The sequence below is a fragment of the Theropithecus gelada genome, chromosome 5, assembly GCF_003255815.1.
Source record: "Theropithecus gelada isolate Dixy chromosome 5, Tgel_1.0, whole genome shotgun sequence".
NCBI classification, from domain to species: domain Eukaryota; kingdom Metazoa; phylum Chordata; class Mammalia; order Primates; family Cercopithecidae; genus Theropithecus; species Theropithecus gelada.
In genome coordinates this window covers 182222161-182236098 of record NC_037672.1, presented here as the reverse complement: position 1 = coordinate 182236098, position 13938 = coordinate 182222161, and the positions used below count along the sequence as shown (strand labels likewise).

Here is a 13938-nt window from a genome sequence, read left to right as displayed (position 1 = left end):
CCCCCCCCCCCGGGGAAAAAAAGGGAGACCCCCCTCAAAAAAAAAAAAAAAAAAAAAAAAAAATTAAAAACAGAATTAGTATAGAACCCAGCAATTCTACTTCTGGGTATATACCAAAAGAACTGGAAGCAAGATCTTTTTAAGAGGTATTTGTATAACCACTTTCACTGTAACATTACTAACAATAGCCAAGAAGTGGAAGTAAACCAAGTGTCTATTGCTGGATAGTTAGCAAAACAAAATGTGGTATAAACATGCAATGAAATATGATTCAGCCTTAAAAAGCAATGAAATTCTAACACACACTACCACATGGATGAAGCCTGAAGACATTACTCTAAGTGAAAAATGCCAGTCACAGAAGGACAAATGTTGCATGATTCCACTAACATCAGGTAGTTGGAGTAGCTAAATTCATAGAGATAAAAAATAGAATGATGATTTTTCCAGAGCAGGAGAGAGGGAAAAATGGGGAACTACTGTTTCATAGATACAAAATTTCAGTTTTTCATGATGAGAAAAGTTCTGGTGATGGTTGCAAAATACTAAAAAGCTTCTGCACAGAAAAATAATTAGCAGAAATAACAGACAACCCACAGAGTGGGAAAAAAATCTTCACAATCTATACATCCAACAAAGGACTAATATCTAGAATCTACAAAAAACTCAAACGAATTCGCAAGAAAAAAAACAAACAATCCCATCAAAAAGTGAGCTAAGTACACGAATAGACAATTCTGAAAAGAAGATGTACAAACGGCCAACAAGCATATAAAAAAAATGCTCAACATCAGGAATTATCAGGGCAATGCAAATCAAAACCACAATGTGATACCACCTTACTCCTGCAAGCATGTCCATAATAATTAAAAAAAAAATACAACAATAGTAGATGTTGGAGTAGATGTGGTAAAAACGGAACATTTTTACACGGTTGGGGGGAATGTAAACTAGTACAACCACTATGGAAAACAGTATGGAGATTCCTTAAAGAACTAAAAGTACATCTACTGTTTGATCCAGCAATTCCACTACTAGGCATCTACTCAGAGGAAAAGAAGTCATTATACAAAAAAGATACTTGCACAGGCATGTTTATAGCATCACAATTTGCAATTTCAAAAATACGGAACCAGCCCAAATGCCCATCAATCAACAAGTGGATAAAGAAAATGTGGTCTGTATGGAGCATAGACTACTACTCAGCCATAAAAAGAAATGAAATAATGGCCTTCACAGCAACCCGGATGGACTTGGAGACTATTATTCCAAGTGGAGTAACTCAGGAATGGAAAACCAAATATCATATGTTCTCACTCATAAGTGGAAGCTAAGCTATGAGGAGGCAAAAGCATGACAATGATACATTGGACTTCGGGGATTCGGGAGAGGGTTGGAGCAGGGATGAGGGATAAAAGATTACAACTGAGTACAGTGTACACTGCTTAGGTGATGGGTGCGACAAAAATCTCAGAAAGCACCACTAAAGAATTTATTCATGTAACCAAATACCACCAGCTCCCTAAAAATGTACTGAAATAAAAAATAAAATTTTAAAAATAGCTAAAATGGTAAATGTTATATATATTTTACCAGAATTTACAAAAATAAATAATATGTTTTAAATGCCACACTCACCATCTCTTCAGATCTCTTTTATGAGAAAGCCTATAAAGTTATATAACTCTGTAGTTTGAGGACAGCAGCTTTGCTCCAAAACTCTCCTGAATATGCAGTGTTCAAGGGCTCTTTCCTTCCTCAGAAAGCCTATAGGAAGCACACCTTGCCTATGCCATTGTCCTGCATTTTATCATCAATAAGTACTGTGATCATTTTATTTTCATGTCTGTTTTAATTCCATAACCAGCATATTTGCTCCTTGAGGGCAGGCGTCAGACTCTATGTTACACTGAGTCTTCAGTGACTAGCACAGCACCATGCATTTACTCATCACTTGTGTTACTGAGATTCTTCACGGTTAATGGTTTACTCCCAGCATTACCCTAGAATTGGACAGTTTGCTCCAGACTCACAAAATCTCTGTAAAGGAAAAAAACAAAAAAACCGGCCGGGTGTGGTGGGTCACGCCTGTAATCTCAGCACTTGGGGAGGCCGAGGCGGGTGGATCACGAAGTCAGGAGATCGAGACCATCCTGACTAACATGGTGAAACCCCGTTTCTACTAAAAATACAAAACAAAATTAGCTGGGCGAGGTGGCGGGCACCTGTAATCCCAGCTACTCGGGAAGCTGAGGCAGGTGAATGGCGTGAACCCAGGAGGTGGAGCTTGCAGTGAACCGAGATCGGGCCACTGCACTCCAGCCTGGGCAACAGAGCGAGACTCCGTCTCAACAACAAAGACAACAAACAAAACAAAACAAAAAAAACCCTAGGCAGTAAATTTCAGGAATCAAACTAAAAGGCTAGCTTTACCATCTGGCGGCTAATTACACTGCTGGTACAGAGGTCTGTGAGAGAAGGAGGGTTAAGCAAACCACTGGCATTCTGTATTGAGGAGAAGTCTGCACCACTGTATACTTACAGGAAAATGATCTGATTAATAATTAGATATTTAATCCAGAAAAGTCTTACTATTACAAGATATTGGGGGTAGAGTGTGTTAATTGCTAGATTGCCAAAACCGTTTTCAACATCAATCTTAGGGTTTTTTTTTTTTTTTTGAGACTGAGTTTCACTCTGTTGCCCAGTCTGGAGTGCAATGGTGTGATCTCGGCTCATTGCCACCTCCACCTCCCAGGTTCAAGCGATTCTAGTGTCTCAGCCTCCCGAGTAGCTGGGATTACAGGTGCCCGCCACCATGACTGGCTAATTATTGTAGTTTTAGTAGAGGGGGGGTTTCACCACGTTGGCCAGGCTGGTCTCAAACTTCTGACCTCAGGTGATCCGCCTGCCTTGGCCTCCCAAAGTGCTGGGATTACAGGCATGAGCCACCACGCCCGGCCAATCTTAAGATTTTTAAAAAATTAATTATTGATTTTTTTACCAACATGAGTAAAACACAAAAGGAGGACTATGTCTCCTTCTGGAGAGAAGGATCAGCTGCCTTCCATCCTCAGGGCCCTTTCTGTCCCGTGCGCAAATGCCAGAAGCAGAGTGCTCCGTGAGTAGCCTGTGGACAATCTGATTACATAGCAAACGTAGATCAGAGAGTAGAGCTCAAATTAAGCCATAGTACCAGTGAATTGCTCCACGTTTCCTGAAAATTCTTTCATATAATATATATGAAATATAATATAGCTAAGAATGTTTATTCCATGGTTATCAAAAGTTATTTTAAGAAGGGCTGAAGAATGTCTTTCAAACAAACCAAGCAGAAAATAATTGAATGAACATTCTCTAGCTCGTCTTTCATACTGTTATCCATAGATGCATTTTAATTTATAATGAGATGAATCCAGAATAAATAAGACAGCTGTTCTTAAAGAACATGCCACATTGCAGATACTGATTATCTGCCGTGCCAGCAAATTCTGTGGATCATCTCAGACATGTTCTTGTCACTGGGAAGACGATCAGGCTTTTGAGTTCTGTATGTAGTAACTGGGAATGACTCCCTGTAAGGGGGAAAATGAACTATTTCTTATGACAATCCAGGAAACCTGGCCATTTGTTTCCGTTTCAAAGTACGATTAATATTGACTGATTGATTGTTTGATGGAGTCTTGCTGTGTTGTCCAGGCTGGTGTGCAGTGGAATGATCTTGGCTGACTGCAACTTCTGTCTCCCGGGTTCAAGAGATTCTCCTGCCTCAGCCTCCTGCATAGCTGGGATTACAGGCACCTGCCACCACGCAGGGCTAATTTTTGTATTTTTAGTAGAGACGGGGTTTCACGATGTTCTGAAGCCTCCTAAAGTGCTGGGATTACAGGCGTGAGTCATTGCGCCTGGCCACGGGTTTTTGTTGTTGTTGTTGTTGTTGTTGTTGTTGTTGAGACTATTGCCCAGTCTGGAGTGCAGTAACGTGATCACGGCTCAGTGCAGCCTTGACTTTCCAGACTCAAGAGATCCTCCTGTCTCAGCCTGCCTAGAGCTGGGGACTAGAGGCATGCACTACCATGCTGGGCTAATTTTCTTTTAAATTTTTACTAGAAATGGGGTCTCCCTATGTTGCCCAGGCTGGTCTCAGACTCCTGGGCTCAAGCGATCCATCCATCTCAGCTTCCCAAAGGGCTGAGATTACAGGCATGTAATCTCATTGTGCAGCCAGCCCATCACCAATGATTATGAATGTGACACTCTCATTAAACTTCTTCCTACGTAATTTTGTAAAAATATTACTACTAACCAAGATGACACACCTTTGCAGGTCTTTCTTCCTTCTCTTTTGCTTTTTCTTTGTTGAAGAAAACTCACTGTTTAACTAGACAGTAACTGGATTATAGATTAATAGATATTTTAATTGTAAATTGCTGACAGGCTCATGATACCAGTTTTTCTTACACCTTGTCTCAGGAATATTCTCCTACTACAAAAGCATTTGAATGTCTACAAAAAGAGTACTAAAGAAGGCTCAATAGGATTGGGCACATGCTCACAGAAAACCCACTGTGACTCACTGAAATTGTTTTATTTTAAGTTGCTCTCATGTTGACCACTTGAAATCCTCAAACACACATTCAGAAAGTGCCAGAGACCAATCTGGCAGACCAAAGTGCATCAGCCATATCTATATTAGAGAAACCTCCTGTTTAATTCTAAGGAGCAAAACACAAAGCAAAAAGCCACACCACAGCTTGGGTTTGAGAAAGGTCAATTAGTGAGATGCTGTACATTTTTAAACTTTCAAATTGTTGTTTTCTAGCAAAACAATTTATTTCCTGTACAATACTGTAAAGTTCCCTAAATTGCACTTGCAGCAGTTAAAAGAAAACATTTTTTTTTTTCAAAAGATTGTCCTCGAGTATTTAATTAACTTCCAGAAATGACCCTGGCACAAGAGAAAGCTTAGCCTGTTCCCCAAAGGCCCTGTAGGCAAAGCAGATGCAAAGAACAGAGTTACTCACAGCTGAAACTGAGAAAGAACTCCAAACCATAAGAGATTAACAACAAATGGTTTCTAGTTCTATCCTAGAAGCAAAAAAATAACAATGGAACTTGCTCATGGTTAAAATTATTTTAAAAGAAACTGACACTTCTCAACCTCAACTGAAAACTACCAAATTAGACAAATGTAAACTTTCAAAGACAACCTTGAAAGCAAAGAGTTACCTTCTTGTCAGGTTTTGGTGCATTTTGAATAGAATTTAGAGCTTGCCTTTTATATTCAAGTTTCTCATTTAGTTCTCGCAGTTTGTTTACAGCAAAACTGGCTTGTTCATTGATCCGATTGGTACTGTCATCTGCGGCTTCCTCACCAGCCTCATCTCTTGGGCCCTGGAGGGGACAGTCACATACCACCATATCTTATAATGATAGAAAATTCAGTAATTATTATCTGTCACGATACCCTGTTGCAAAATACTACATTTCAGGAAGGAAAGAATACCAAAGTAGAAAATTCAGACTGCTTTTTCTCAGCAAAGAGAAAAATCAAAGTCTTTGGAACCAAAGTAAATGGTGTTCAGAATTGCAAAAAGGAAACATTTTATAGCCTAAGAAAAGGGGGGGAAATCCCATGCCATTATTTCCCAAGTGGTACGTCTAAGGAAATCTGCATAGAACAAGGGACGGCAACTCAGTTTTCTTCCCAACCCGACCTGATATTCTGTACCTAATCTTCAACCAAGACGCTGACTTTTGGCTTCTTTCCAGTCTCCTAAGTATATTATTAAAAACTCATGCAATAAAAGAAAATTACCATATTCCCATGAGTGAAAGTATTTTCAGTACATAATTTGTTCAGTCCTTCTCTTGATATATTCTACAAATCAATAGGTATATTATTTTACAAGTAAAATAGCATTTGAAAGTGACTTAATAGTCATAAGAACTCTGTAACTTGGAAATGTCTGGCTAGATTACCCAACAGCACAGGAATTAGATTCATGAGCAGCAACAGCATGCAGGGCACTGCAAAGAACTGCTGAGATCTAGCTTCCAGTTTATCCTTAACTTTCTTCCAGGTTTTCTTGTTCTAACTTTTAGTAATCGTAACAAACAGTAAATTAAAAGTTTTTCAAGGAAGAATAAAGTACCAATGGTCATAGAAAAACAGGCTGTTTGCATGTGTGTGTGTTTTTTTTTTTTTTTTTTGAGACAGAGTCTTACTCTGTTGCTCACACTGGAGTGCAGTGACGTGATCTCAGCTCACTGCAACCTCTGCCTCCCGGGTCCAAGCCATTCTCCTGACTCAGCCTCCCGAGTAGTTGGTACTACAGGTGCTCACCACTATGTCCAGCTAATTTTTGTATTTTTAGTAGAGACAGGGTTTCACCATGTTGGCCAGGCTGGTCTTGAACTCCTGACCTCAAGTGATCCACCTGCCTCAGCCTACCAAAGTGCTGGAATTACAGATGTGAGCCACTGCACCCAGCCCATATGTTCTTTTAATTGGTTGTCTATAAATATATATATAAATGATATATAATTTCATACTTTGTATTCATTTGAATGGGTATTCTGCCTTCTTCACATAACACACAATGCTTGGTATTGAAGGTATTATCATCTTCAAAATTATCATTTTTAAGTCAGCCTTGTATGAGAATAATTAGAATAACAATGGCATTGAGAATTTATGAGGCACATTCCTAATGATGCTCCTGTTATGGGTTGATTCTGCTTTATTGCTGTCCCAGATGTACAAAGACAAACACGTAAACTTTTTTCTACATTTTAATTATTTTCCTAAGATAAATATCCTAAAGTTCCCACTTGTAGAGATTACTGGAACAAAGAGTTGGAGTTCTCGAAAGGTCAGTTATGTATCAGTCCTCTTTGAATCCTAGGTGAAAGTAGACACTTTTTCCTATTTGTTTACTGTCACCTCACATCAAATGTCAGTTCACATCCTTATTCAATGTATCTGCTGAGTATAGATGTTTTAATTAATTTGAATAACCTCTTTTACAGCATTTGCTGTAAAATTAACCATCTTAATTTCTGAAGTAGAGAGATAACATAGATACAACAAACTGTGACCTATCAAAAATAAAATGCAATAAATAGTGAATTTTGGACTAATCAGCTCAGTGATTTTACATGTAAAGGACCAAGTAACAAAACTTAAAAAAAAGAATGTATATGAAGTTTAGACAACCAACAGTTCAGAGACCCCAAGATGACTTCTAATACCATCAAGAGCAAGCACTTGAGTCCTCAGGGCTGGAGATAGTGAACTGGGCAGAAAGAAAAAATCCAAGACAAATCATAATCTTTCTATGTAAGATGACTATAAAACAATTTGTTTCTTTTCGCACAAACCTTAAAACTCATAGGGGTCACTAACAGTAAATAAGAGGTGGCAACTGGAGCTATCCAAAATAATTGCGTACGCTATAAGAAAACTAGACTTAACGTGTGGTTTAGCTGACAGAGTAGGAGCATCGCCATCTTGGACAAGCACCACCATTTAAAAGTTTCCCTTGACCAAAAACTGCCTAAATCCAAAGGGCATCAGCCTAATGGCTAAGGTCAGCAAGACCATAAACCACAAATGCCATCTCCAACCAGAAACATTCCAACCCTAAGATAAATCCCTCCCTGACCAGAGACATGCCAGCCCTGAGATAACCCTCCAGCCAGAGAGATGTCAGCCCCAAGATAACCTTCCCTCTGACCAGAGACATTCCAACCCTGCAATAAACTTCTTCTCCACACAGAAACATTCCAAGCCTGTGATAAGCTCTATCACACTAAAAACCAATAACTACTCTTCGTCTGTAAGAGAGAGTGCTCCTGAATGAAATCGGCCAGAAGCCCCTCTCGGGTTTATTCTCCCAAATAAACCTGTCTTTGACTGTTAAGCCACTTTTCATGTTTCTTTCCTTTCTTTAACTCTTACATTTGATGCTGAAACCTAGGATGGGTGTTGGGGATAGAGACTCTCTTGCAACTCAGGCAGCAGCAGCCCGTCCTGTTGGATCCTGAGTCTCTGGTCACCCACCCTGTCTTGTCTCTCACTTCACTTTTCGAGTGATTTGCGTGAGGAGGACAACTAACCTGAAGTGAACTGTGAGGCTCAGGCTGGGGCTACTCACAGGTGGGTTCTTAAAACCCTCAGGTCTCAGGAATCCACCTCCAACCGCCCGCAACACGTATTTAGCTCTCTAATCTTTGTCCCCTCCTCCTCCCTCATCCTCCCTTCTCTCTCTCTCTCTCTCTCTCTCTGTCTTCCTTATGCGGCTCCAGTCAGAGGCCCTTTGCTGATTCCAACCGGAACATCCAACATCAGACACTAATCCAGCCAACTGGTAAAATCTGCCTTCCCTAGGCTTTCTCACAGTACCCAGGAAAGTCAGGTCTGCCGTCCTGATCCTCAGAGGACCAGTGGGACTAAACTAGAAGAAATCTTGGGGACACCCAATTTCTTCTTAGCTTAACCGTCCTCTTTTGGAAAGAGGACTCTGGGTCTCTGTCTTTTGTCTGGGGATGCCTGGAACAAAATAACAGACACCCTTAGCCTCTTCTCACTCGTCCACATGGGTGCCAAACAATCCCACATTCCTACATCCTTCACAACTTCTCCAAACTTGGCTTATAAGAAGCATAAAGCCAAAGCGTTTGGTTTTTCATTTCAATACAGCCTGGCCCCAATATAAATTAGATAATGACAACTGATGGCCCAAAAACGGCACCTTTGACTTTCAAATTCTCAGGGACCTTGACAATTTTATAACCACAAATAGCAAATGGCAAGTGGTTCTCTATATTCAGGCTTTCTTCTGCCTTAGATCCCAACCCTCCCTATGTCAAGCTCGCACCCCTCATGAAATCCTTCTTCTTAAGGAAAACCCTCCCTGGGTCTCTCCTTCCTCCAAAACTCCCTCCTTGGAAACCCCTTTTGAGCCTGCAGATGGATCTCCTCTGTACTCTTATTCCCCTGCATCTGCTCCTCGCCTGTTCAAACCTCCACCCCAGTGGCCCCTCCTGCCCCCAAGCCTTCAGTCCCAAATCCTGCTCCTCCTCCTTCTCCACCTGTTACCTGTTCAAAAACTACTCCAACCAGTCAATCTGCCATTCTCCCCCTCCGGGAAGCAGCTGGGGTTGAAGGCACTGCTTGCATTCATGTCCCTTTCTCCATGTTTGATTTGTCACAGATCAAACAGCATCTGGGATCTTTTTCTGAAAATCCCTCTCATTATCACTGGGAATTCCTACACATAACTCAATTCTTTAATTTAACTTGGCATGACATTTATATAACTCTAACCTCCACCCTCACCCCGATAAGAGCACTCAACTTAATTAAAATGCATATCCAAGCTATGAGTATATTTAAAAGGCCTTTATGTTTTCCTCTTCATAAATCTTGTTTTCCTGGAAAAGGCTTTTTCCCAGTCAACTGAATTACTTTTCTCCACTCTGTCTTGCCACTCTTGGTGCATGTATGAAAGATCCTAAAATGACATCTGGTGGCCTGGGGCTCCTTGGGAAAACCAAAAAAGTGCCACAAATCCCATTCTGGGAAAAAATCTCTGTTTCCCTTATGGAACCCTGGAATTAGAGGTGAATAAGTACCTTTCAAAATCTGTCTTTGTCTTCCAGCTACACTTGTTTATTAGGCCATGGAAATTGTTTTCCTAGCCTTTGTTCTTAAAGGGCCTCACCCAAAGGCCAATAATCCAATTGGGAAATTAGAAAAAAAAATCTTATAACTACTGGATTTTCTTCTGGGTGTCTGTGTGGCTATACATGTGTTGTGTGCAATGTCTACTAAAAGAGCTCTAATTAATTGGCCTAATAAAAATCAGTGCTTAAATCAAATATTTTTACGGGAAAAGTAAAAGCTATGCAATCTTTCAGTTCATGAGACTTTACTACTTACTGGCACAGTAAGATCAGAAATGTCTTAAGAACTGCCTGCATACATTTTTGCTTTCATTTATTGATCAAGCAGTTTCATACTTATCTCTGCCAAATACTGTAAGGTGTCAAAATCTAGCATACAGGCTACAAAATTATAACTCAGCCCAGACAGAATAATCTTTGCTTGTGTAATTTTTTAATAAATGAAACATTAATATTGGTCTAATAAAGTTAGCTACATCTTGAACTATTTAGTGAAATACCCTAACTTCTAATCTTGTGGCTTTAGGCAGTCTAGTCCACAGACATAAAGGAAGTTTGTTTTGGGAAAGGATTGTTACTATCTTTGTTTCAAAGCTACACTGTAAACTAAGTTAATACACAAAAATAGATGAGGCCTGGGGACATGTGAAATTAGCCATACCCCCTAGCTATGCAAATGATATTAAAGAAAAGATAATTTATATAAAAAAGTATCTTATATGGTAAATTCTTGTCCTAAGGTAAATTAACTGGTTGTTTAAAGAGAGGGATGTTTACAACAAATCAGAAAGTCGAGGCATGTCAGAGATTGTCTGTGTAAGTTGTGAAAAATTTTATAAAAGGGAATTCATATAAGAAATGTTGTACAACTTAAAAGTGATTAAGCCTCCTGAATGCTTTATAAAATGCTACTATAACTCTTAGCTGTACAACCTGCCTGCTTCACAGCTAGAGAAGGCCCAGGCCACACAGAGTCAAATGCTGGAATAAGTCAGACCTTATCTGCACTTCTGTCCAGGTCCTCAGCTCTCCACCTGGTACATAATTAAAATCCCAAACTTACCAACAAAAGTAAAGGTTGCTAAAAGTTAACAGTGTAATATGTATTTAAGACTATTGAAAAAACATTTTACATATACTTTTGGTAAAAAGATTATAAGGAGGCATAGGAATGTGGATTTTTACCTAGATTAAAAGGTTAAAGAATTGTTTTAAGTTGAATAAAATAAAAAAGAAGGTTTACGCAAGTTTTGGAAGGTTAATTGTAAAGGAAATTCTGTGTGTAAACATATTGGCTAAAGTTGAGGGAGTATCATCCAGTTTTTCTGTAAACTGAGCATTAAAATAAAAGCACAACGGGTTTTTCTTAAAGCACTAACCTGCTCCTTAACAAAAATTATAAAGGGTTAAAAAGGGTCTATAAAAATCTTACCTTATGGTCAAACATTAAAATTGGGTAAATGTGTCTACCAGGTTTATTAAAAATTGAGTTTAACATTAATAGCACACTAATATAAAAGTAAAATTTGGCTTATTTGGTATAAAATCATATAGGAAGCATTGTCAAATCCAATGCTTGTTCGGCTTTCTTTGGGCTATGTTTGCATAAATAAGTTATTGGTATATGTTCCAATGTTATGGGAGACTCCTATAATTCTGATATATCTTAATGTAGGTTATCAGTAGTAATTATAATTGTGTTAAAATTACTTTGTGCCACAGAGGTAACAGATTTCCTTGTCCATTGTGTCTTTAACGATGGCTACCCTAAAACTTTTGGTCCTCCATAAACAATTGTTGTCTTGTTTTGGTCCTCTTTAGAAGGTGGTTTTATAATCAGCTATAAGGCTCTAACAGGTGCTCTTAAATGCAGGTTTCTGATAACTTTGGAGATTGTGACATCAGAATAGAAGAAAAATGTTCAGGACTCTTGAATAGCTAAAACGTTCATTAATGTCAAGCAGGACAGGAATTAACTGCATGAATGGAACTAACAGGGAACTGGAGTGACCTTTCTAACGTTTTGCTTAAAATATTGCTAATCCTTTGTTTTGCTTTTCAAAGTCAAAGTAACTTTTCTTTTGAGCTACTGACAGCTTTTAGCAATATAGTATACTCCCATGAACAAAATTTGAAGCATACTTGTTTCTCTCTACCTGATTTTCTTTAGAATTTGGAAACTATCTCTGAGTATTCTTAAGTTATGGCAATATAGTTATTTGCATAAGTGCAATAAGAATTTGTTTTCTTTTGTAACAGGGCACAGTTGGAAAAAGTGGTTATTTTACCAAGGCTTTGACTGGAATGGTGTGCTTTCCTTTAAGGAATCAAACTTGACTTATGAAGCCAATAAAGCCCTCAGAAAACTGGCCTCATATACTGTGTACACAGTTCCTGTACAGGGTTTCTGATCTGTGGTAAGTAAAGAAGGTCACTTTCTGACAGGCCAGGAACCCCAAGTTATCCTGGAACCTCAAGAGGAGAAACATCACCCAACTCATAGGTATCTGACGGTAAAAATCCATGACTGAGCTTGGCTTTAAAAAGGTCTTATCTCAGATTCCTTCTACGGAACAAAGTTTCATCAAAGCCAATTTAAAAGTCCTATTTAACAAATAATTCTTCTTACTGTGCTGTATGCAACTAATTAAACCAAGTATAATACAGCAAATCAGTCCTACCATGATGTGTCATATGTCTTTTTTTTTTTTTTTTTTTGAGATGGAGTCTCACATTGTCGCTCAGGCTGGAGTGCAGTGGCGCGATCTTGGCTCACTGCAACCTCCGCCTCCCGGGTTCAAGTGATTCTTCTGCCTTAGCCTCCCAAGTAGCTGGGACTACAGGCGCGTGCTATCACATCCAGCTATTTTTTTGTATTTTTAGTAGAGACGAGGTTTCACTGTGTTGGCCAGGATGGTCTCAAACGCCTGACCTCATGATCCACCCGCCTCAGTCTCTGAGATTACAGAGTGAGCTGGGATTGCAGGCATGAGCCACCACACCCGGCGATTTGTCTTTTACTAACGGTTACTTACAGAAAATTACACATGGACCTTTCCAAACAAGCGCCTCTGTCTCTCATTGGGTGAGGAATGTTGTTTCTCTCTCAATCAATTGGGCCTAGTAAGAGACAAACTGCTGAAAAACTTAAAGAAAGGGCTAAAAAGCTAAGGGAATACCAAAATAACCAAACGGATTCTTGGTTTGGAAACAAAATCATAGCATGGGTGATCCCATTCCTGGGCCCTCTCCTAATAATATGCCTAGGACTAATGTTCTTACCCTGCCTAATTAACCTTTTTCAAAAAATTTTAAATGACAGGATTATGGCTATTTCACAGATAACTACCCAAAAACATCTACAGATGGCATTACTCCTACAGTCAATTTAAGACCAGAAAATTCTCCATCCCCTCATCAGCAGGAAGTAGCCAGAAAGAACACGCCACCCCTTGTCCTTTTTATAACTACAGGGTCTGGAGTGACAGAGCAGGAACATCGCCATCTTGGACAAGCACTGCCATTCTAAAGATCCCCTTGATCAAAAACCACCTAAATACAAAGGGCATCAGCCTAATAGTTAAGGTCAGTAAGACCACAAACCACAAATGACATCTCCAACTAGAAACATTCCAACCCCAAGATAAACCCCTCCCCGATCAGAGACATGCCAGCCCCAAGATAACCTTCCCTCTGGCCAGAGACATGTCAGCCCCAAGATAACCTCCCCTCTGGCCAGAAATATTCCAACCCTGCAATAAACTTCTCCTCCACACAGAAACATTCCAAGCCTGTCATAAGCTCTCTCACCCTAAAACCCTTAAATACTCTTAGTCTGTAAGAGGGAGTGCTCCTGATCAAAAAAAAATCTGCCAGAAGCCCCTCTCAGGTTTATTCTCCAAAATAAGTCTGTCTTTGACTGTTGAGCTGCTTTTTGTGTTTCTTTCCTCTTTATTTAACTCTTACATTAGCAAGTTTTCTTTTGGAGCATTTTAATTTCTTCTGACTTCTTTAAACTCCAAAATATTTCCTTTAACCCCTCCTGTATTCCCTACCTCTCCTCATTTTTTCCCCATCTCTTCTCTCTTCTAGGGCTATAGTTCTACTGGTTTGCTTAACTGGTCTAACCCATAAATGTCCCACACTACAGACTTTCTGTCTTCGCTTTTTAGGAGTCAGACCAGAGATGTGTCTAAAACAGACAGAGGGCAGGAGGTCTCTGACTCAATGCCAGCAGGAGGGAACATG

The 13938-nt window shown here is 39.5% G+C and overlaps 1 protein-coding gene across 1 annotated transcript in view; it reads right to left on the bottom strand.

Moving 5' to 3' along the window:
- Positions 1 to 13938, bottom strand: part of SNX25 (sorting nexin 25) — a 145096-nt gene that overhangs the window by 26775 nt on the left and 104383 nt on the right. Inside the window, exon 10 of the mRNA XM_025385144.1 lies at positions 5230 to 5394. Within this exon, the coding sequence (XP_025240929.1) occupies positions 5230 to 5394 (165 nt within the window). The remainder of the gene's footprint in view (positions 1 to 5229; positions 5395 to 13938) is intronic.